We start from the raw sequence: 25,745 nt of genomic DNA on the forward strand, positions 1-25,745 counted from the left end.
TGCCAAATTCAGCAACAATCTGAAATTAGGCCTTAAGCTGCATTGCTTTCTAATGAAGAATTGATAGCCAACTCCAATTATCTAAAAGTGTGGGGAATGACAAAATGATTGTCATTGCTAGTATTAGTCCATGTGAGGGCATGACTGAAACCTTTCTGTTTGGGTGATATCCATGTTTGTATCTGTCTGTCTTTGAAACGGAATAAATACAACTAAGGAACTAGAATACAAAATGCACAAATTAGTTCTTCTAATATCATATCACATATCAATGATATCACTAATGGACAGAATATTATCTGTGTTTGATAAATGCAAACAGGGAAAAGAAAAACCCATGAGCACAAGTTGTATAAGTCATCAGATGTATGATGATAAGATTATAATTTAAGGTGCTTTACACAAAACATTAAGCATGACTCTGAGCATTAAGACTGTAAAAGAAACACATTATAAAAAGGCCATTTGAACACAATTAAAAATAAGTAGTTGAAATTAAACCAAAAGATAAGAGAATGAAATGACATCGTAGAAGAGATGCTAAAAAACTAATTAATAGGCAGCAGCACAGTTGTATCAGACGAGACGTGCAGTTTTACGTGGTAAACAAACTCACTAAAAGAACAGGAATGCTGCTTCTTCACATTCAGTAAAACTGCATTCAGAAAGTAAACCTGCCCTGCAGTGGCGGCCTTATATATGTTTCAATCGTTTCAATTGAAACGGGCCTCGAGTCTCCAGGGGCCTCCCCCAAAAAAAAAAAAAAATAGTAGTAGTAGTAATAAGTATAGTGTGTTGTTTGGTTGTAATTGTATAAATAGTAGTAGTAGTAATAAGTATAGTGTGTTGTTCCCAGTGTGTGCACTCACTGCACTAGCAGCGCTGACAGTTGTGATTGCATCATTGTATAGCCAATGCTGCCTTCCAGTTATACCTTAAAGTAAAAAAATGTTTAATCAAGCAAGCTGCTTTTGTGTATTTTCTACTTGGCTGTGTATGCTGTTCATGCTTTGAAGTCCGATAATACACACTGACAAAAAAAATAATATATATATTTTCTTTTTTTTTAATTATTAATTATTAAAATTATGACGTCATGAACGGGGCCTCCCGATCCTTAAGGCCGCCCCTGCTGCCCTGCTCCAGATGCCCTAGATAGAACCTAGGGGTGCGTTCGGAAATGTGCCCCGGGAGTGCACTCACCTATTAGTTTGCATTGCACAGTGCACTTTAACCTGAGACCTGAGAAGTCTGGATGGTTCGTGATGTATCACAAGATCAGGAATGCATGTACTGTAGGCCCTACCATTCAGTGCTTTATAAACCAACAGTAGTATTTTGAAATCAATCCTTTGACAGATGGAGACACTTTTAATTGATATTATTCACGTTTTAGTAAGGAACTATAAAGGCGTTTGCATTATTAATACATGCATCTTTGTTGACAATATTTGGATTTTGGACTATATTGCGATATATTATTGGTTACAATTACTGACCACTGATTGAGTGCACACACTATTCTGTCACTATTCCTTGCTGTCTCTTCCTCTTGTCTTGTTCTCAGTCTCTCTTTTTCTTCTCAGTCCCTCAACACAATCATATGTTCCTTGTGTCTTTCTGATCAAAAGATAATAGTGCTGAGGAATTTCATTAGAAAACACACAGTCGATGCTAATTGAATCTTCATCTCGCCGTGGCTCAATATCCTATTATGTTGTTGATCAATGGCATTCAGATGGAGGTCCAGGGAGCCTGGGAGGTCCATGTATCTCCGGTGGGCTGCGGTGGACATTCAGGACACAGAGATTGATGGACTCCCTGCAACCCAGATTCTCTGGAGATCCACTCTTTATCATGGAGGGAGTCACTACAGTGGTTTAGTCAAGTGAAGAATCACCAAACCAGTTGTCATTGAAGGATCCTTAATTGTTTACCCCTGTGTGTGTGTGTGTGTGTGTGTGTGTGTGTGTGTGTGTGTGTGTGTGTGTGTGTGTGTGTGTGTGTGTGTGTGTGTGTGTGTGTGTGTGTGTGCGTGTGCGTGCATGTTTCTGAGAAACATGCTGAAAATTAGTCTGCAATAAAGAATGAAATGAATAAAACATTATGCCTTTTGTAATTCAGTTTGTAATATTTCAGAGAATAATTTCACACCACTAAAATCGAATGAACTGCATTATAAACACTCTGAGAGAAATATAATTTCACATCATTGTGATGCAACATTCTCCAGTTCATGTAAGATACATATGCAGTAGGCCTATGCATTAATATAAAATAAGCAGCAATCTATATATATTTATTTATCTGGTAGCTCATGCCCCAAGATCAATTATTTGGGAATTGTGGGTATTATTAAAGACGATTTGTATTGATTTGTATTGGACCCTCTTGTAAACAAGTGTAATGCTTATTGTATCAGACGAGACGTGCAGTTTTACGTGGTAAACAAACTCACTAAAAGAACAGGAATGCTGCTTCTTCACATTCAGTAAAACTGCATTCAGAAAGTAAACCTGCCCTGCTCCAGATGCCCTAGATAGAATGCTTAATTGGGTCGTCCACTCACAGTTAACAGTCTTTGTATTGAGTTTGTGCTTGAAATGTACTGTAATTCTGCAAACTGTTAAAAAATATTTCAATAAATCAATCAATCAATCAATTCCACTGTATTAGATCGATATTTGTCTATCATATTTGTTGCTGAATATTGCGAAATGAGCATTCATTCAATGACCTGAGAGAGTGAGACTGGAGCATCTCACGCCAGACTACATGCCCCATAAACCCTTTCGGCGAGACAACCGCACACGTAACCACCCACTTCAAAACAACCCTTTCCCAACCTGACCAGGACCCCTTCATACAAACAGCGGTGGCTTGTGTGACAGCAGTGCGACTCTACTGACACCTGGAAACATGCTGTCTTTCACTCTGAGACAACTTGCACGGGTAAGAACATCACACTGGCCCTTGATTTCATGATCGATGCTAGCTTACTATGTTCTGTGAAGAGCTGAGATGACAGGTGAACTAGCTAGCTGATCTAGGTAGCTATAAGACTTAACCAAACGTCAAATTAAAGCTGAACTGCTACTTTGGCTCTCGAAGGATGATCGTGTGTAGCAGGAGATAATTTTGTCAGCGATCTCTGTCTATTTCGTACATATTTCTCCTGTATAAACGCTGTAATAATAACTGCCCAGCACCACTGAGAAGCTAGCATGCTAGCTGCTGCCTGTTAGTCCATGCTGCTGCTGTGCATCCTCCTTCCATACAGGGCATGCCATGATGCAACAGTGTCGGGTCTGTTTCATCATGAGCTTCTGCCGCTGACCTGACGTCACCTGAGTCAGTCAATGCCGGGCATAGTAGGCTACTATTAGTAGGGTTATGTCAGTGCATACTACATAAAGTCGTTAAAAACCAATTGGCAAATATTGCTTCTTGTCGTTGTAAATCCAGCTACTGTAGCTAATTCGATTATTTAGGGGAAATATAAGTGATCATATTACTGCTTTATTACATTATCATATAATTTGTATATAGTACTATATACTGTACAGTTATTTGCTGCAGTTGTATCAAAACTTTTTTCTGTCTTTAGACAGGCGGTCATAAATAATTATTAGATGGCCCTGACACCAGAGTGCAAAGTGCAGAGGGACTGCATGTCTGCTAAGAACACCAAGGAAATATTAACTTGTTTCCTTGCTTATGTTGTTATGTAACGTGTTATGGCTGCTTACAAAAGTAACAATACTATAGTCTTATTTATTGTGACTATGCTAGTGTGAATAATAATAAACATATTCTAAACCCTGTTTAATCTTGTTAACTAGGATCTGAAAACTACTCGGTGTGTTAGTTAGTATTCTTAAAATAAAGCATTGTGTCTCTCTTAGACGGCTCAACATGCTATTGTACTTCTATCAGTTTACTGTAATCCTATTTCAAGATGAATAATCTCAGTGAACTTGAAGTATTGTCTATCTCCATTGCTGTTTTCAAAATGTTTGCTGTTCATTGGTTTAGACTTTAGAGCACTATCTTCACTGTTATCTATTCCGTTAAACTTGGGCTTTGTGTCAAAGGGAGATGGAGCTGTTCAGAAATGTTTGAAATGTTAATGTTAAACAAAAGTGACCCGCTTTGCAGTGTAAAAACCACAAAACGGGTTGTTTGAGTTCAGACAGATAATGTTGCCAAGTTTTTGCTGACTTCTCGCATGGTCAGTTTAATACATGTGGCTGTGTTAACTTTGAGGTTTCACATTAGCCTGAGTGGTTCACGTGTTTACTGTACATGTGTCTCATATTGATGGTAATTGTATAAGCATGCATCTTCATTATGGTTCAAATGGACTCACAAGAGGGCCTTCTTTTTGGACAAAGCCTTGTGATGTCCTTACAGAGTTGCCAATGCTCTGAGCGTGAATGTACATGCTTGTGTGTACACTGTACAGTACATGGATGTATTTTCATTTGTATTTTAGCATTTTTAAAAGGAACACCTGTCTAAAACGTATGAATCATTATCTGTAGAAAACAGATTTTATTCTAGTTTTTTTAGGTGACTTCTTCTAAATAGACTACTGTACTTGCAACAGGTTTGGAATTTAGACAAAACGAATGTTTTTAAAACATTATGCAAAGCGTGTGCTAGCTATTGTGTTGGGTAATCATGCTTAATGCTTTTATTTATTGACTAACTAATATAAACACCCACATTACAATGTACTGCACATATTTCTCAAGGTTTATGGCTTTGGAATAACGTGCCAAGTTATTTAAGTCGTCTCTTAACTTTGATGCCAATTTGATTAAAAAAAACAGTAATGTTACCTAAAGTAAGCCAGGGCCCACCCAGAAATGTTTGCTTGCATATCATTTGACCCCTATAGTCATTATCCAGCATTGAAAGTTTAGTTTCTATTTAGCATGTTCTTGCTTTGAGAGAAGCCAAAGCTCAGTCTTCAACCAATGAGGACCTGTGAGAGAAAGCACTCCCCCATACCAGTACAGATCCACAATCTTTTGAGGTCAATTGGCTAGAATGTCAACTAAAAACTGTAGACATCCGGATTGGGCAGCTTGATGCAGGCTTGACCGGATTTTGGTATCTGTGGTATTTTACCGACCATTCACGCACAGTGGCATTTCTGCTCTTACATCATACTTTGGGTTTGGGGTTTCCTAACTCTACCTGTTTGAGCATGACTTCGAACTTGGGGCATTACATTTACTTAGTTTGACTCTGTTCCACAGATAAATAATGTGACAAATTCTGATCTACAGGCTCACCATGTTCTCGTTAAAGTTTATACAATAGAGGCCCAGCACTCAGGTGTGCTTTTCCCACGTCCCTCTTCTGTGCTTGATGTTTGGTACCCTGCTGAGGCTGCCAGTTGGCACCATTCCACCACGGTCACAACTGTTGGCAAAGTTCCATTCTAGCCCTCCGGTATCGTGTATAGTTTGCTCCAAATTCCAAGACTAAGCTAGTGTAGTGCGATATGGGTTAAACCCTGATGAAACCAGCCTACCTCATGACTCTGGTTATTCTATTAGCCCTATTAAAAAAGCCCTAAATGGCTGAAAGCTCACAATGTGACGCATTGTGAGTTTGTACAGTAGATCCGCTACAGTACTTTATTTTCATGTTTGATAATTTCCGCCTGTAATGAAATGCTCAAAGTAGGGATGCCAGGGTGAACGTGGTAAAGAAACTGTGGTAGATTCTAGTTTGTATGTTTAATATCGGTATGTTTCAAGGGATAATTTATGTAGGCAGTGTTCTTCAATGTAGTTCACACTTTAATACGTTTGATAGAAATATTGTAAATGCACTAGGAGAGATGATTTTCAAAATCTGTATTGATTATTTTATTTTCATGACCACAGTTGATTTTCGAAAGGGCTGGTTATTGTTAAACAACCAAGGCGTTGGCAATCCACAATGCCATACATAGTCCAGTGATTCTCAATCTGTGGGTCGGGACCCCCAGGGTGGTCCCCACATGATTTTGGAGGGTCCCCAGAATACCGGTAGATGACAGTGAAGTAACAATTTAATGACTTTTAAGGCCTTTTTTTAATGCCAAACAAAAGGAAAGAAAAGAAAAAGGCCATTATTGTACCAAAATGTCAAATAAATATTGTGAAAATAGCAAGTAGAAACTTGCTTTAACACATTTTGGGCGGGAACCCCTTTTGGTGTTTCAAGCATTCTGTTATACTTTAGCAGATCTACAAGCTCATAGCATGCCACCGAGTGGCGCGCTATGAAGTTGTAGATCTGCTATTTTTGAAAAATCGTGAAAATATTTATTTCAGAACTGGAGGATTTAGAAGAATTTAAAAAAATGTTGGTCAGGCCAAATGTCACATTTTTGACTATCGGTCAAATCATCTATAGTCGGTGGTCTACGACTCAGATCGTCTTCGGATCCAAAAGCTCTGGCAGGATCACTCTAATCACATGATCACTACACTAATCACACAATCACTGTAATCACATGATCACTACACTAAGTAATCACACAATCACTCTAATCACAGGGCACTGAAGCAGCAGATACACATTGTATTATTTGGAATTCATTTGGGGCCGCTTCCGGTTCCCAGTTCGGCAGCACAATTATGTAAAGTGCCATTGAATTAAGGCGCTATAAATGCACCATTTAATTTGAAGTTTACAACCCAAGGTTGAACCAAAGTTCAACATCACTTTACGTTACAGACGGTACACCTTATCCTCAGTGCACATGTTTTACACCCCTGAATACATTACAGCTTACAGAAAGTTACAAGAAGAAATACCTGAAATACCTGTTCACTTTGCTCCTGTGTTTTATAGATAATGGGTAGGTAGGAGGAAATTATTGGTTATTGTCAGCGCCTTTATGTGGGGAAGAAACATTTCTTCTTTAACTTGAAAATAACTAGCATTGTGTGAAAAGATTGAAAAATTCTTGGTGGGTGGGTGGGGGGGGGGGGGCAAATATTACTGCTTCCAAAATACATTTTGCTGAACATACTGTGGATATAATGTAAGCTATGGAAGAGTGAAAGAGGATACGACGACAGGTCACAACTCAAGCGCAACCCTCACATTATCACAAGCGTCCAGTGCTTTTAGCGTTTAGTATCTCAATCCAGTGAGCATTCGGGGGGTGACGGTGCGTAGCGTGAGTACAGTGAAGTCATCTTCTCTGTTGGATGTCTTGTGTGCAGATTACAGAGTTAATGCCGCTGTCTTTCACCTCGGCCTCTTCCTCCCGCTGGAGATTGGCTTTGTCGCCGGCGGCGCTTAGCGTTCTGATTGTTGCTCCGACAACCTCTTGACCTGACAGGACTGAAGGTGCTCTTGAGAGTAGACACATACTGTAGCACGCACGCACACACACGTGCACGCACCCACACACAGAGTACACTACGGGGATGGATTTCTCAGTCTGGTGTCATCCAGGTTGAATCACAGGGCAATTTGTAACGGGCAGCCTTCCTATTAGTCGGTGACAGAGAGAGAGAGAGTCAGACTGACTGGTGCCCTGGTGACACTACTGCTTCCCTTCAACCTCAGCAACTATCTTTTTCTCATGGCTGTTATTCTATTTATTATTTTTGCCAGTTTTGTTTGGGGGGGAATATTTGTATTAACATTTAAATGTATTAACGAATCCCCACATTCAAATAGATTTTTATAATTGACTAAATGTATTTTAGTCTGATTCACATATACTTCATCACCCAATGGTGTGGCACAAAATAGCTGATGTATAAGCTCACAGTATCCTGGCTATTTATGCCATTTCATTTAGAGTGGCGCTAGACCAGGAGAGACAAGTCTGCAAGGAGTGAATAAGAGGACTTTGGACACGGCGGCCGGTCAGAACAACCAGTGGTGTCTTGGCTAATCGAGGCTTGTTATGTGGCAAGAATACGACTGACTGTCTATATCAGTGTTTCTCAAACGTTTTCATGTCAAGGACCCCCAAAATAATTTGAATTTGGCCACGAGCCATTTGAAAATATTGTATGCTACTGATACTACTAGTGTTAAAAACTTCTAAATTATTTTCAAAAATAGCACATCCTGTATAGCGTCAATCCTTTTCATCCCTGGCTATATTCGTCACATTCTTCTTTTTCTTTTTTCCTCATAATCTGTATTACAAGGCCTATTGTTTTTTTTGTTATCAAATGTTTTTTATTTAAGACAATAAGACACGTTAACATCATGAATGAAAACAAAACGCATATAAAAACACATAACAGCAAAAGCAAGGAACACAAAAACAAACAATGGTAAATGGTGCATTTATATAGCGCCTTTATCCAAGGCGCTTTACAGAGATTGTGCATTACATTCACCCATTCACACACACATTCATACACCGATAGCAGCGGAAACCATGCAAGGCACCAACTAGCACATCGGGAGCAATTAGGGGTTCAGTGTCTTGCTCAAGGACACTTCGACAGTAACTCTGGGGGAGCCCGTGTTCGAACTGGCAACCTTACGGTTACCATCCAGGCACTCTACCCCTGAGCCACCGCCGCCCCAACAATCCCACCCACCCCTCCCCTCGAGACCAAAGATGCCACAAAATGTCAGTACTCCTACTACTACTAACAAAAAATAAATAAATAATGATACAAGGCCTATTGTTGTTTGTAGCAGTGGCTGATGGACAGCAGTCATCTGAGAAATTGATCTCCTCTCAGGATCCCGGTGCAGGAAATGGACAGAAATGATGTGATACGTAGTGTAGTATAGTCAGTCTAAATGAAATGATTAGTTCTTCTTTCTTTTTTTCCATCGTCTTCTGTCACGGTCACAGATGTTTGACAGGAGTGACAAAACCTCCTGCCGACATCGAGTCAACAGTGTCACCCGTCTGTGACGGGAGCTGTTCCCATCTGTGTTGGATTGGATGTTGCACTTTTCTGCTGCAAAGTTTTCATCAAGTTCACCTTCAAACGACGGCTTGATCGGCCTCCTAAAAATAGTCCCCCTTCTGTGACAGATCTGGTGCGTTGCATCTTGGCTCTGGCTTTTCCAGGGGATCAATTAATCATGTGTTTATTAATTATAATATTCCTGTAATGACGGGCGCGGGGATTGGACACACAATATACTGGCAGGCACGGCACACAGGCCTGTGGGAAGGGAAAGACGGGCCGCGGGGAGCGCCCCATGCGTTGTTTGTTTTTGGGATCTGGAGCTGTTATGTCCTGGAACAGATCCTGACAAAGACGGAAGTAATAAAAAAAAACATTGTTTGTTTTTGGGATCTGGAGCTGTAGTGTCCTGGAACAGATCCTGACAAAGATGGAAGTAATAAAGAAAAAACAGCACGCAGAAGTGCCACTCGGCTCTGCCTGCTTAGCAGCTTACGATGATGTGAGGGGAAGGAGGGAGGGGGGGCGACCAAGACAGGTGCCCTTGTCTCCTCCACACAGTCTGCAGCAGCTCTCTAACAGGCAGCCCCTGTGTTTGCCTCCTCTGCTGCTGCTCGTTGGCGTCACAGTAGAAACGCAGACAGCGAAGGACGGTTCCTATCAAGGTTTAACGACCCGTGTGATTTCTCGGTGCAGGAATGCGTCTTCACAAGGCAGGCCGACCTGTCTCCCTGGGCGCCTTAGTCTTCCACCCAGAATCCCAGTCGCTTCCCTCCACCCCAAACCCCCTCCCTTACTTACGACTGCCACCGGTGACAGAAGGCCAGGGGAGAGGAATCCCAAAATCGGGCACTAATGTGCCAACCTCGTCCCTGGGAGTGTCCCCTCGGCTACACTGGGGAGCAAAAGAAAGATGAAGGCAGGAGGATGAGACCAGCCGCAAGGGAGTAGATGGCCTAGGCTGCTGCTAAGGATGTACTTTGGCTGACTTTATAAACTGTAGACAGTAGGGTTATTACCGCCCCCCCCCCCCCCCCCCCCCCAAAAAAAAAAAAAACTTTTTTTGTTTTTTTTGTTTTTTTGGGGGGGGGGAATAATAAGAGGGCTAATAAAAGTTACAGGTATGGTGTGTGCGATATTAATTGTGAGATTACCATAATGACGGTAATCATTAAAGGACCACTTTTGAACCTATCTTCATATAATAGGTCCTCACTAATAGTCATGATAAAATCTGTGTCTGTGTCACATAGGAGGCCTAAACTAATTGAATACCCCTGCCATAAAGCATTACACTTGTTTACAAGAGGGTCCACCATTTTCAATTCATCATATCATTTTGTACACTATGCACTTCTATAAAGCCAAAAACAGGAAATCATCATAAAGGAGGTAAAAAGGGGGAAAACGTATACAGTGAGGGGGGGAAAGGGGTGGGTGGAGTCAAGGGATTTACATCTTAATGACAGTTGGTAGGGCGTTCCACATTTTTGTGGCATAGGAGTGAAATGAATTTAGGTGGACCCTCTTGTAAACAAGTGTCCACTCACAGTTAACAGTCTTTGTATTGAGTTGTGCTTGAAATGTAGTGTAATTCTGCAAACTGTTAATAAATATTTTAATCAATCAATCAATCAATCCTTGTTTGTGCCGAATCTGGGTTGCACATGGTTTTTTGAACTCCCTCTGGTGTTGTTGTGTTGCTGGCATGATTAGACTGACTGAGCGTCACTGTTTATTATGATACACTTTTCATTTCATAAAAAAAAAAAAAAAAACATTTCATAAAAATAAAAATAAATAATAAAAAACGTTTTTTTTTTTTTTTTACCGCGGTAATGGTATGCATTACATACCGGCGGTATGGCGGTATTGCGGTTATTGCACCCAGCCCTAGTAGACAGAACTGTGGTGAAACATGTCTTGACTATCTCTGCTTATTTCTTCCCCTTTTTTCCTCAGTTTCCCCTCTCACATGTAGTAGTCCCTGGTCTTAGGGAGGGTGTAGACCAGTGGTTCTCAAAACGTTTTCATGTCAAGAACCCCCAGATATATTTGGGCACAGACCCTATCTGAAAACATTTTGTGCCTGGGACCCCCATACAAGATTTGTGTTATCTACAAGCTCACAACGCATGACGCATTGTGAGCATACAGTAGATTGCCTATTTTCAAATGGCCAATGTACAGTACTGTATATGGTTAAAGTGGATAAACTGAGTTTGATGCTACAGTATATAGCGCTCCTGGAGAATGACACAACACCAATGTATCATGCCATCTCCCAATTACAAGTTTACAGCCTCTCTTATACAAATAGGCTTTTGACTGCTGGTAACAGGTGAAAGAGTTATTTACTCTACTACCTCTGTCAGCAGTTATCTTACATGGACTGAAATGTCATTTTCCCAGATACACTTTTTAAAAACGGAAACAACAATGTCATCTCAATGTATTGTACTTAGCTTAGGATTTAGAAGGCGTTTTTAAAATCAGCCTCACATGCGTTTAAAATCAGAGTTTACAATTAAAATACTTGAGTGAATCCTCCTCCGTCTCTGCCTCAGAACCATGGGTTGGACTGACAACCCTATATGTTCACAATCAAGGACCACACCACCACATAAAGACGTTTAACAACATTTATTTACAAAAATAAGAATGCATGAAATGACCCATTCTGACCTGAGATCAGATTCTAACGCACAGAAGAATGGTGGTTCTTTAACGCATTTTGACCTGAGATCAGATTCTAAAAATGTCTTAAATCCTTTCTTTTCAAAATCTTTTTATTAAAGTTTTTTGACAAACCCAGGGGCAAGCATTAAACAGAGACATATCAAATATGAAAAATAAAATAAAAAATAAACTCCATCCCCTATCCCACCCACCCACCCCCCACCCACAATCCCAAGGATAGTCGGAAAATACATAAATCTATATATCTATATACACATACACGAAAAACATGCATACACAATTACAAAAAATAAAATACAAATAATAAAGCAGATTATAATAGCAGAGCAGAATTTGTTTTAGTTGTGGTTGGCGTGGCCGAGGCATAGGCACGGCACACTATACTGTTTGTGTGTTGTGGTAGAATGTCATAAACGGACCCCAGGTTTTGTAAAACTTTTTTTCAGAGCCGGCAATTGAAAACCTTAACATCTCCAACTCGAGACAGGACATTATATCACGATAAATGTCTTAAATCCTGACGGTTTAAAAAAATAGCAGACCTACAAACTCGTAGCGCGCCACTCGGTGAATGAATAACCTGAGTAGTGTATTGGCGAGATGCCGGAGAGTGTGAGTATGTTACGGATTGGAATGTTTGTGGAACCATAAGACTAGACCTTATGGAAGGTAGTTCCAGAGAGTTTCCAAGGGTTCAGGATCCACTGGTCTCTCGCATCCACAAAAGTGGTGAAATAATCAGGATCCTTGGAGTGAACAGTTGACCAAGGGGGTTGGTCAGACAGGCCTGCCAGTGCCACTACCGGGATGACTCTGATTGAACTGAGACATTAATTTGAGACGCAGTCAGTTCTAAATACAGTATGTAATGGACATTTTGAGTTTAATTAAGAGATTGCCTTTTAGTTCAACGGTGTTACATACCTGTTATTTGTTCTGTTATTGTGTTATTGTGAAATACTTTGTGTTGAATTGAACTGACGTTACTGAAGGTACTCTGCAGTCTAGAGGGGGGGGTGGTGTAACGCAGGAACAAACGCCAGCCTATGCCCAGCCTACAGTATTGTTGTCAGCCTATTGTGTGTGTGTGTGTGTGTGTGTGTGTGTGTGTGTGTTCACTGTAATTCTGATTGGATCTCGGGCACAGAGAGTTCTGTGGCGTGTCTGTTCTGCACGCTGCTTGAGTTGTGTTCCGGTTTTCAATGTATGGACAGACTGACAACCAGAGACTGTATATAGTAGTGTGAGAGTTCTAGCCTATACCTCTATGTTATCGTGCTAACCAGCCGTTGCAAGTATACTGCCGTAAACATTTTGCCAGTAAACATCCTGCACTGGAGATTCCTCCATGTTGTGGCATTATTTACCATTCGCCTCCACAACAGTATTTTATTCAACCAAACACCAAAGCAGTTTTTTTTTTTTTTTTTTACAATGCTTGTACATTGCACTGCATTTGTGTACAACTTGGTGCATGTTGCAATCCAAGACTTTTTGCATACATGCTTTTGTTAAGTACACACATGTACTATTCCTTCATTGTGTTTTTACGTGACCTTTAAGCCTCCAGCATTATGGTGATTGATTTCTAACGATGTGGGAGGTGTCGAATGAGTGATGGACAAGCACTAGTGTTGATTTAGAAATTAGCCTATTTGGTTTAAGTGCATACCTGTCAAAATGTGTTTTCCCCTCTTCTCAGTTCACTACCATGCTGCTAATAAAAGTAGAGAAGTGATTTATCATCAAGATTGAATGGATTCCATTCCTCAGCAATTAATTTTCTGAAATTGGTTATGTTACTGACACTATCAGCTCTCTGTCAGCAGGCCCTCTAGACCTTCCAAGTTGGTTTTAATTTTGGTGGGATCATTTAAATGTAGTCCTATCCTTTTCACACATGACAATGTAACAGCATCCTTGCCCTCGAACACAATGGGTGCACTCTCCAATCTCGATTGGAAACCATATTCACACTGTAGGAAGTATAGGTTGAAGAGGCTTATACTCTGGATGATAGTGTTAACCCACGAAGGTATCAATCGGGATATGACCACATGAACCCTATAGTGTCCCTATTCTTGGGTGAACATTTGGCCAAAAATAGCCGATAGCCTGCAAGCTCGACTATTTTCGGCGAAGAGATTTGGTATAGAGGGAAAAAAGGCCAATAGGCCAATAATAGAGCCTTGGGTGACCCTGGTTAACGAAGTGTAGAGTTTAAGTTAATGCTTAGCCATGGTTAAATAAACTAAAAAAACTAAAAACATACAGAGACGGAGCAAGTCAAAACCATATGGACTCTGCACTCGCATGATCAGCCATTGGAGCAAAAGCAGCGGAAAACTTGTCAGCCCCAGTCCAGATTAGATAAGGTGGAAGTGCTGAATGTGTTCTCTCTGTACCGTCTTCAGCACACTGGGGCAGTAAAAAAAACTCAGTTGGCAGAACTGCTGATAGAGGCATAATTGAACAACCATGCTGATTATTGATATCATACAAACACGCCATCTTCTAATTATACCGGGCTCACATATTTGAGTGCAAGAGAAGATGATGGTAGTACTGTAGTAGGGGGGGAGGAGAAAATGATGGGACTGAAATGTTGCCTTATTCATGTTGGACAAATCGACTGCGGCGCTGCACGTCGTTTCAAATGTGTAAAGAATGATCAAAGGCGCTCCCCACAGAGAGATTGTGTTCTACTATACATACGTCTTCATATCTTTAACAGTCCTTGTTTGAGACTGAGGCCTCAGCTCAATTCTTCTCGAGTCGATGATGCGCCATTAATACCACCAAGTGGTAAGAAAACAAAAATATTACAGTATTTGTATTCTTGCAGCGTCTGGTTTAGGTATATGTATAGTTTTATATTTAAGCCCACTTGACACCGCAGCCAACATCAAAATTGATGGGCCTGGACACCACTATGATGATGGCCAGAGCCTTTCTGATAACTCTTTTAAAACTGTGTAATCGCTTGTCGTGGTGTTCAAACATATTCCAAAGTGCCGACCACAACAACAGAACGGAGCAGGAAGTGCTCCGCACCGCTCCACCCCCTCCATTGTAATGATTTGGGACTCAATTTCCATTAATGTGACCCACCAAACTTTTGGGTGCTGTAAATGAATTGGACTTTTTTTGCTGCTTGCCTTCTTCAAGGGGCTGTATGGCTTTCAGAAACCTTAGGTTAGGTTTTAAAAGCTGTTTTTAGAAGTCTCAACAAGTCTAAAAGGGTTAAGTTACAGATAGTGATATATTATTGATATCTAGGACCAAATATTACAGTATCACCGTGAGTTACTCCCCTAGTATGCATTAAGGTGTAGTTACATTGTGATGCATTGGGTCCATGGCCTATCACTGGTCCCCATTGACCAACCCATCCTCCTTGTCTCTTCTCTCTAGCCACTGCGCCAGCACGCCCCCCTGGCCCTGAGCGTGCGCGGGCAGCAGTCCTATGCAGCGGAGCTGGAGGAGGAGCGCGGGTGGACGGGGCAGGACAGCCTGGCCCAGGAGGACCCAGAGATGTGGGACCTGGTGCAGAAGGAGAAGGACCGGCAGTGCCGCGGCCTGGAGCTCATCGCTTCTGAGGTAACGCAAGTATACCAAACTTATGTAGATCTCCGAGTAGCGGATCTGAGATCGTGTTTGTTCAGTTCTCGTCTTGTTTTAGCATCCAACCTTAGAATAGGGCCATCATTGGCACACAGGAGGGCAATCACTGGCACACTGTAATTTGTTATAGTCAATTTATGTACTCATGAACTATTGTGTAATCTTTTGCAGACCTTTCCACCGTTTTTCAGTGTTTTTTACTAACCTTTCAAGACCCTCAGAATATTTCGCTCCATGACGATGTACACACCTAGTGTCTCAAAAGAAGGTAGAGAAGCTGTGCTTGGGAGAAAAGCATGCCATCGATGCTCCGTCCCCTAGTTATTGGCAGTTGAATGTAGCTTGTTTTCACCAAAAACGCTGTCTAGCAACAGAAAGCAGATACAAATGTATTTTTTATAAATCCTTTTAAAGGGATTGTGACATAAAAAAAAGGTTTTGGAATTGTTCTTGTTTTTTTTAGGTTTTTTAATCTCAATTGCACCCAAAAAACATAAACTTTTAACATTCAGTAGATTTTCTGTGATCTGGGGTTTTCTGGCTCAAACAGGTGCTCTGATTTGCCGGCAGTAAGTGACATCACTTACTGCAAATCCCATATATTTCAATGGGATTTGCCAGCAGATGTCACTGTTTCACTGTGTTGCCTGTTTTCATTGTAGCTCAAAACCCCCAAAAAACCCCAAAGAAAACTTCAGACCACAGAAAATCCACTGAATGTTCAAAGTTCAGGTTTTCTGGGTGTAATTGAGGTCATAAAACCTAAAAGAAAAAAGAAAAAGAAAAATAAATGAAAATGAATGTCATAAAACCTTTAACATTACACTCAACCGGCTTGGTAATCTTGTAATGATGTTATGTAATCTTCTTCGGAGGTTCCATGGGTTAGCTCACATGTTGCGTAAGATCGCCCTCTATCGTAAACACTGAAACCACCAATATATGTCAGTACATGTGCCAAAATATGTCAATGGCAGTCGTCAATGAGTCCCCTCACATCTATTCAAACTCTGAGCTCTGACTTTTCTGGGAGATACTATAGGTGGTTTTATGGAACAACTATAACTTTTTCCTGTTCACACGTGTGTCTGGGTAGTTTTCATGAATGTGTGTAGTTAAACTGGAGATACAGAGTAGCCTATATATGCGTATATTATCCAATTAAATTGTAATAGCCGTAACCTCATATTCATTGTTGGAGTATGAGCCTCATATATGGTAAGCATAGCATATGGTACTCTACTCTTCCTGACACCTCCTGCATATTCCCCCTCCAGGCATTCAGACGGGACACAGAGGCCTGGGTGCAGTAGAGTGGAGCTAGAAACCAACTGGTACAATAACTCCACTGTGTCCTTCTTTGAATAAAAGCCATATGCACCAGGGTGGATTCAAACCCACAACCTCTGTGATGGTGGGCGGGGACAATTTAGTTTAGGCATTTAAGCAAGGTAAACACGAGGTGATGAAATGGCTATTTTAGCATTATAGGTAAACCAAGAACTCAGTCTAAACAGTATAATATAAAACATTTAAAAAATCTAATTATACAGACTTCTAAGCAGGTTATAATGCATTATGGGAGGCATATCAAGTGTTACCAAAAATCGAATCTGCCCCCATATACAGTACCCACCTACAGTAACGCAACAGCACGTTGATTCTTAGTCAGGGTGGTTCACAATCAGTTGAAAACCCCTGGACTAGTGGTTTGCGAGATTAGCCCTGGACAGACAAACGGACACACACACACACACACACACACACACACGCACACGCACACGCACACGCACACGCACACACACGCAAACACAACAACATCACCAGTAGTTTTTCTTCTACAGGACCTTTTCAGTTCTCCTGGCAGTGTAGTTGATAAATGTAACTTTGGTTCGGTTTTGCGGCTTCTGCTGAGCTTTCTCAGGAGTCGGTGGCACCGAACAAAACGGCTCGAGACGAGATCCAATGCTTCGGAGAGCTCGTTCTCTATGAAAGTCATTTCCCTCTGCAATCTCTGGAAGGTTTATCTGTCTAAGCTTAGATCGTTGGCTTCTATTCTCTTGGTAAGTTTTTTTTCACTGACTGGAAGACCCGGCAGACTTTCGTCGGTGTTTGAGATGCAGTCGACAAGTGTGCATCTGTTGTTCTTTTAGTGCAACTTCTCATGTTGCGTATGTGAGTCCTCCATGTTGCGAACAGGTAGTTGTCACTATTTTTATGTCTGTTCCTAAGATCTGACCTTTTTCCTGACTCGTTTCATTAGAATGGTGCAAGACCACAGTCTGAGCTTCCTATTCACCAAATCTGTCAATGGCCCCACAATGGTCTCCACTTACTTTGAAAGAAGAAAATAAAGGCAGGATACAACACTATTTGTTTTGTTTTTCTTCTTACTAATTATTTGATCGGCCCAAAACATTGTAATTATTGTCATGATTTGTCACGATCCGAGTTGGCTTTGTCTGCGGCGTAACCGTCTTTAAATAAATACTTTTTGAAAAGCCTATGGAGAAAATGAATGGAGAATCATTTCCTGGGCCACTCGTCGTTCTGAAAGGGGGCGGGACTGCGACGCTCTATTGCGTTGAGGATATCCTCGAGTTAGGCTCATGTCTCATTGATTTTAGCTGCCCACCACAATTAAAATTCGGCATTCATTTTTAAGGCTGTGATTAAAATCATGAAAAACATTGCTGCTTTCCACAACGTTTGCAGCGTCCCTCCCATTCTAAAAAGATTCTCATCTTTCTCACAGAACTCCACACCCCTTCAAAGGAAAATAAACATTTTCTGAATTAGCTTTTTCGACCACAGAAATGCTCCGCTTGCATTGCCTTCTGTAAAGATAAGAGTAGTGATCAGTCATTACCAAGGTGCCAAGGCACCTTGGGGCTGTGTGCTGCTCTCTTTTTCATTTTTATTTATATATTTTTTACTATAAAAAAAAAAAGCAGATGTCTTTTTTTATAATCTAGTGTTGTTCCTTTCCCTCTCTTCTGCCTCTCCTCTTGCTGCCACCGTAGTTGCTCAGTGGAGTATATCAGAGCCCCTTTGCACCCACCCCTGCCCCGCCTCGACACAGAGCCTGACCGCTCTGCTGGGAGATAAAGCTGATATCTTCATATGGCCTCTCTCTGCCTCACTCGGCAGGTCTTTCCTCTAAGGGAAACATTCATTTGTTTTACGCACCCTTGCATGCATGCACGCACACTCACACACGCACACACACACACACACACACACGCACACACAAATCCTTGCACACTCTCTTTCTCTCCAGCGCTAAGAGGAAACAATTGCATTTCCAATTCTAATGGCTACGCAGACCTCAGCATGACTGGTGGGAAGGCTCTTACAGGGGTTGTTATCTCCCTTCATCTCTTCTTGGCTCTCAGGTGAATCATTAGCATAGAGCTGAGGCTCTATGCACAGAGCAGCGTGAGGTAACATTTGAGAAATGGACGTTGTGAGGAGGGTTTTCCTGGGACTAAAATTGTTGTTTTTTTTATGGATGAAAAGGTTACAGATTCAAACGGAAGCTTTAGGGTTTACTTTAAATCACTGCAAGAAAAAAGGAAAAATAATAGCTAAATTGGCGTGTGAGGCTGCTATTGGATTAACTTACTGTAGCACACTGGACATAATTTCTTCTTCAGTGCTTAACCACTTACTGTAAATCCTATATATTTCATCATACTATGTACATGATGAATAGCGAAAAATAGTTTTTTTTATCCCAGGAACCCATTGCTTTCACCCAGTGTCAATAGTGTAATCCTGAGCGCTACACTCCCTCTGCTAACCTGGGGAGAGCAACTCCTCATGCTTCCTTCTGTGCATGAGGAGTCCAAGCTCCCCCGGTTGGATGTAGTGCGTGGAGGAACACGATATTCCAACCAGCTCCATCAGGTGCCCCGGCTGGCCAGGGGCACCTGTCAAACCCAGGACATTCTGGCTGTGAGGTGACAGCGATACTGAGTCCGACTGTGCCACACCATGCCCCCCTGTTGTTTTGTTTTGCTTTATTTATTTTTTTCTTGAAAATGTTGGTTAATTGTGGAAAACGTTCAATGGTCTTTTAATTGAATGTTTCCATGTGTGCCTAATGTGTTTTCAGTGCCATGCATTGTTTATAATATAGTTATAATAATAATAATATACAGATAAAAGAAGAAGCAATGCGTGAGTCTGTGAATATGGAAAACCGTAAATGGGTGCTCTTTGGAGAGGGTTTTCAGTTTCAGGACAATAGTTATAAGTTCATATAAGTATAAGTTGTAGATCTCACAGTGGGAAAAAAATAACGTTGACCAACACCTCCGGGTGAAATGGGTTGGTCTTGGTCAGCTGCGTTTTTCAACCCCATATGTTCTACTTGAACTGAACGGAGCTGTCTTGGACCTTTTTTAAGTTCTCCATCTTTTCTTTCCCCCACTGTGATATCTACAAAGGAATTGAACTTATTACTCTTTTCCTATAGTTGTTATAATATACAGTAGTAGTTGTGTATTGTACACTGTGAGAGTTTACACTGATGCTGAATTGAAAACACCATAAAAAACCCTTGCATGAACGGACAGAACTTCTTTGCCATGCACCACAAATCGTGCTGTGCTTTTTGCCTCATTTGGAGTGTTTATGTCGAGTGTTGTGTCCTGCAGCGAGTGGTGACTGGTGTTGCTATGAGAAGTGCCGGGGTTCGATACTGCAATGATCCGTCTGCAGCCAGAGGGGAATTTCACTATCACTTAACACACTTTAATTTGCAGTCCGTGTCCCTTCTGTCCACTGCAGCCATTGATCCGTGTGTCTCTCTTCGTGTGTGTTTGTGTTTGTGTGTGTGTGTGTGTGTGTGTGTGTGTGTGTGTGTGTGTGTGTGTGTGTGTGTGTCTTCGTGTGTGTTTGTGTCTGTGTGTCTGTGTGTGTACCTGTATGTGTGCGCACAGAATTTCTGCAGTCGAGCTGCTCTGGAAGCGCAGGGCTCCTGTCTGACCAACAAAAACAGTTACAACAAGATCAGGTGCAGCCATTGATCCATATGTCTCATGTCTCTCTCTTTGTGGGTGTGGTTGTGGTTGTGGGTGTGTGTGTGTGTACGTGTGGCTGTGGGTGTGTGTACGTGTACGTGTGGCTGTGGGGGTGGGTGTGTGTGTGTGTACGTGGGTGTGGGGGTCTGTGTGTGTGTGTGGGTGTGTGTGTGGGTGTGGGTGGGTGTGTGTATGTGTCGGTGTGGGTGTGTACGTGTGTTTCTGTGCACAGAATTTCTGCAGTCGAGCTGCTCTGGAAGCACAGGGCTCCTGTCTGAACAACAAGTACTCAGAAGGTTACCCGGGGAGAAGGTGAGTGCCCCTACTTACACAAAGTATGTTTTGCACTCCGTCTGTCCGTCCGTGTGTGTGTGTGTCCGTCCGTCCGTCCGTGTGTGTGTCCGTCCGTACGTCTGTCCGTCCGTCCGTCCGTCCGTCTGTCTGTCTGTCTGTCCGTCCGTGTGTGTGTGTGTGTGTGTCTGTCCGTGTACAGATAATCTCGGCACCGTCGGCCCGGTTGATGCCAAACTTTGCACACACACGGATGCAAATGACGATCCTCTGCCCCAAATGTTCCAGTTTTGCAAAACGCATTACTTTAGTCGTACACATCTTTTCCATACATCACGCAAATTGGAAATATGGGCAAACAGACAGATCTGATTGCCCATATTATTCCATCACGATTGGCTAAGATTGCCTATCAAAGTTTGCAGGATTGGTCCGTTTTGAACAAAATGCCTCAAATCATGAAAGCAGAGTGCAATTTGAGGGAAATTTTGCATGCACATTCCTAAAAGGCAGAGGAATAAATCTCACCCTTTTCACATTGGCCAAGCAGGTGCCAGGTGCACTTTTACAAAACACATTTTTGGAACAAAATGCCTCAAATCATGACTTTGAATGTCGAATTGCCATCAAAGGCATAAGAAGGAATGGCACCAAGCCGGGACGCCTGATGGAGGGGAAAGGAACTGGTTGGAATAACGTGTTCCTTCCACGCGCTACGTCCAACCAGGGAAACTCCCCCCTGTCAGGTGTAAAGGAGCAACTTGGACACTCAAGCATGAAGGAAGCATGAGTTCGTTGCTCTCCCTAGGTTGGCGGAGGGTGTGTAGAGCCCAGGATCACATCACAGGATGATTGACACAGGGGTGAAAATGGGTTACAAAATCGTGGGACAAAAAATATAAATTATAAAAAAATTAAATTAAAGGAATGGCACCATTTTCACATTGGCCTATTCTAAGGTAGCCTCGGAAACCCAGACGTTTTATTTAATTCTAATGTAACCTACCTTCTCTCTCTCTCTGCGCAATGTCCCCATACCGCAAGACGCGCACACCTAACTGCTTTTCAACTGCTAAATAGGCCTATGACATTTCTCATGTCATTATAACGTGCTTAAAAACACTTGTTGCTTGTCTTCTACAACTTGTAGAAGATAACATTAATAGTTGTTAATGACATGATGTGGGTAATAATATTTGACTGGTCGCAGATCTTTATATAGCTCTCTACTCCCCCTAGTGGACATAATATCTACATTGTGAAATGCGCAGATCACGCAAACCTCAACAAAACAAAAAGAAAACAATACAATACCAATGGCCCCCCAACTGTAGCCTGGTGGAAACCTGTGCTCCAATGAGCACTTTTTCTAGTTATTTCTGCAACAATCACAGACGTGTTCTAATGCGTCTCTCATTTGGCATTATTTAGGATTTGTGGAATTTAGGCTCATATTAAATCCCATGGAGTTGCTGTATTTTTTGTTTTGTTTTGTTCATTGTTGTGTTTTCGTCTCCTACTCTATTGCTTTGCTCTAATGTAATGACATCAAAGAATGATGAAACTGTGCACTGTTTTCTCCTCTTCATCCACTTCCTCTTTAGAAATGTCCCACTGATTTTCACTTCAGTTGATCAAAAAGTTGGTTAATGTTATTGATGTTGTTTGCTGCGTCGATTAATTAGATCTCTGCAATACATTGTTAACGCTAGTGGTAGTCAAGTTCAAGTTCAAGTTCAAGGTCTGCTATTTTTGAAAAATCGTAAAAATGTGGCACAAATCTTTGAATACGGTATATTCTTTCAGAAGACAATTTTTTTTAATTTCGTTGTCGGGTCTAAAAGGGTTAAGTAATTTTTTTTATACCAATACTTTACTCAAGTAAATTCTGAATTCGGCACTTTTACTTGTAACGCAGTAGTGCTCCATTGCAGTATTGATGCTCCTACAAGACAACTGAGTACTTTCTCCCGGCGCTGCCTGTGCCAGGTACTATGGCGGTGCAGAGGTGGTGGATCAGATCGAGCTGCTGTGCCAGAAGAGAGCGCTGGACGCCTTTGATCTGGACCCCAGCCTGTGGGGGGTCAACGTCCAGCCGTACTCGGGCTCTCCGGCCAACTTCGCTGCCTACACGGCCGTGCTCAACCCCCACGACCGCCTCATGGGCCTGGACCTGCCCGACGGAGGACAGTCAGTACACTCCATACTTCATACTTTTAACATTTTAAGCACTTACATGTATCTCATCATTTTGTTTTAACTTTAGCTGTTGAAAAATAGCAGATCTACAAGCTCATAGCAGAGTGCCGCGCCATGAGCTTGTAGATCTGCTATTTTTTTTAACTCACAAAAATGTGACTCAAATCTTTGCTTCTGGGTGGTCCGTGTATACACATAAATTTGGGGGACCTTGACATAAAAAAGTATGAGAATTAACTACTGATGTATAGAAACAAGTTATTCAGAAAAGTTACATGATTTAGAAGACATTAAGACAGGTCTTAATGGGTTAATTCACTCAATCTTCCACTCGGTACCTCTTCACTACTACAACTACAGCTAAATATTGTTCTTCTGCAACTTTACTGCCTACACGGCCGTGCTCAACCCCCACGACCGCCTGGCCCTGCCAGACGGAGGACAGTCAGTACTGCATACTTGATACGTGTCTCTCTATATCCTCCCCCCCACTCTTGTTATTAATTCACTCTTTCAGTCACTCCTCTACTCTCTAATTCACTCAAAATCTTCCACTCTGTGTACTCTTCAGTCTTCACTACTGCAACTACAACTAAATATTGCTCTTCGGCACTAAGGAGAATTTTGTATTTTTTTCTTTCGTTTCTCAACCGTTTAAATTTCAAGGACCCCCAGTTTGCATTAGGTCACGGACCGCAAGATTTTTTATTTCCGCCCGGGGGGTTTGATTATTTTTTTGCCCCTGTCTGTCCGTCCGTCTGTCTGTGCGCAGCTGATTTCGGGTACTGCTGGACCCATCACCGTAAAATTTCACACACACACACACACACACACACACACACACACACACACACTCACACTTTCAATTCTGACCATAAGGCAGGGGTCGGCAACTGGCGGATATGATAAAGTAAATATATATATATATATTTTTTTTTAAATAATTTTAGTCTTACAGAAGGTTTTCCACACTGTGATGTACAGTATATATTCAGTCATGAAAGCAAGCATGCAGACTCATTGACTTAAATACCGTGTCAACTTTCCTCTTTATGCTTTTGGGTAGTTGCATTTTCTCTTTTCTTCCTACTGTAACTTGACAATTAAAATGTTTAACGAACTAAAGTAAACTGGCTGCCACATGCATAGCGGCGCTCCCAGACCCCAGCTGCTGCCAATCAATCCCGTAATGACAGCCCAGTTTATGCTGTCGTGTCCCGAATTTAGCCGAAGTACAATACATTCATTTTTCACAATAATGTTAATTGAAAAAACAGTGTGCTTACAGTTTATTATGCCACTACACAACTCCTTTTTAATTTTAATTAATTCTCTTCATCACAAATGTATGTTTTATAAGGCAGTCTGTTGCAAAACATACTTGCCAACCCCTGCCATAAGGGGGTGTCACTTGTGCAAACAGTCGAACAAACTCTTATTTCTCATCACAGCTTCGTCATGTCCTGACGTTTGCACTCCGCAACTGACACGTTGGGTAGGAAACCTGGAGCGCACCACAAAAATGGAGAAATGACTAGATTTCTAGTCTTACAGAATATGTTTTGATCATGTACACTACAGTACAGTATGTATTATGTTTCAGTCATGAAAGCAATTAAGCATGTAGACTCATTGACTTGTTGCATACTGTCTTCCCAGTCTGACCCATGGGTTCATGTCTGAAGTAAGGAGGATCTCAGCGTCGTCCATCTATTTTGAGTCCATGCCCTACAAACTCAATGTAAGTAGAGACCTCTGCAGTTATATCCACATACTTCTAGTTGACTCTTTGAATGCGGTGGTCAGAGGTGTTTGTATTTGTATATATTGGGTAACGTGGTTATGGCTATGAGTCCAGTCATGACTTGAAGCTGCAACATACATATAATACTGTAATATATTTGAATCTGTATAGTGCCGTATGTTAACACTATATAACTAATGCAACTGCGGTGATTGGGGGTGGACTATATCTGCTCTTCTATTGAGAAGTATCAGCTAGGGCCACTACTGATTGATTGACGAGAAGTATTTTAGAAAACTGAAATGGAAATAACTCAACTTCCCAAACGTGCTCTCTGTTCTAGCTCAACAGAAGAAAAAAACGTTGCGGCTTGTACTGGGGATCTGGATTAGAAACCCGAAAGTTACAGATTGCAGCATTTATTTATTTTTTCACTTAATTTTTATTGAAGAAGAAAAAAAGAAAAGAAAAGGACAAAAAGTAAAAGACAAAAGGCTGCATTTTTCATATTACAAAAAAGAAACATTCAGTGAAATCCTATTGCAATATCGCTAGGCTGAGAGAAGAGATTCCACTTTTCCCATTTTTTATAGAATTTATCCTCTTGTAGTCTAAGTATGAATGTTAGTTTTTCCATAGCATACAGTTCCTCAATAATGTCCATCCATTGATCTTTCGTTGGGTCCTGTTGGCACCAGCGTCGTGTGATTGCTTTTTTACTTGATGCTAAGAGGATCTTGATTAGATATTTATCATGTATTAGAAACTCTTCAGGGATATTTCCCAACAGTAGAAAAGAAACAGTCTGAGGTATCTCAAAACAAAGAATGGTCTCCAAGGTGGAGTGGGTATCCAGATTGCAGCATTTTAAAGTCCATCTTAATGTTTGTTTTTTTCCTGCTTTATCTGCGATACAACTGCAGGCACCCAAATTGGACATTACAATGCTAGAATGTATAAATGTAGACAGGCAGGAGGAGTATATCATGGTCACATTGGTATGCTTTTTCTGTGATTTACAATGTAGCTGATAACATCTGTACTATCCCACTGCTGTGAACCTCGCTCGTTCCGTACTCCATTCTAGTGAGAAGAATGGAGTGATAGTGTGTGTGATAATATATTGTGTAGTTCATCATTGCCATATCTGTTGGTTTATCGTGGCTTTAAAAGTATCCTCACTCCTTATGCGTTCTGTCAGAGATGAACATGCCATGTCGTTAAGTGACCAGTAGCGTTGTTCATCCTCTCGCT

General features: G+C 41.4%; 1 protein-coding gene across 1 annotated transcript in view; it reads left to right on the forward strand.

Annotated features, from left to right (window-relative positions):
• Nucleotides 1-2,816: 2,816 nt before the first annotated feature.
• Nucleotides 2,817-25,745, forward strand: part of LOC310863527 (serine hydroxymethyltransferase, mitochondrial-like) — a 36,265-nt gene continuing 13,336 nt past the window's right edge. Inside the window, exons 1-5 of the mRNA XM_083771937.1 lie at nucleotides 2,817-2,952; nucleotides 15,021-15,206; nucleotides 20,490-20,569; nucleotides 22,538-22,738; nucleotides 24,407-24,488. Coding sequence (XP_083628063.1) covers nucleotides 2,920-2,952; nucleotides 15,021-15,206; nucleotides 20,490-20,569; nucleotides 22,538-22,738; nucleotides 24,407-24,488 — 582 coding nt within the window. The 5' untranslated portion in view covers nucleotides 2,817-2,919. The remainder of the gene's footprint in view (nucleotides 2,953-15,020; nucleotides 15,207-20,489; nucleotides 20,570-22,537; nucleotides 22,739-24,406; nucleotides 24,489-25,745) is intronic.

This window comes from Protomyctophum parallelum (assembly GCF_964188405.1).
Source record: "Protomyctophum parallelum genome assembly, chromosome: 8".
Classification (NCBI taxonomy): Eukaryota; Metazoa; Chordata; class Actinopteri; order Myctophiformes; family Myctophidae; genus Protomyctophum; species Protomyctophum parallelum.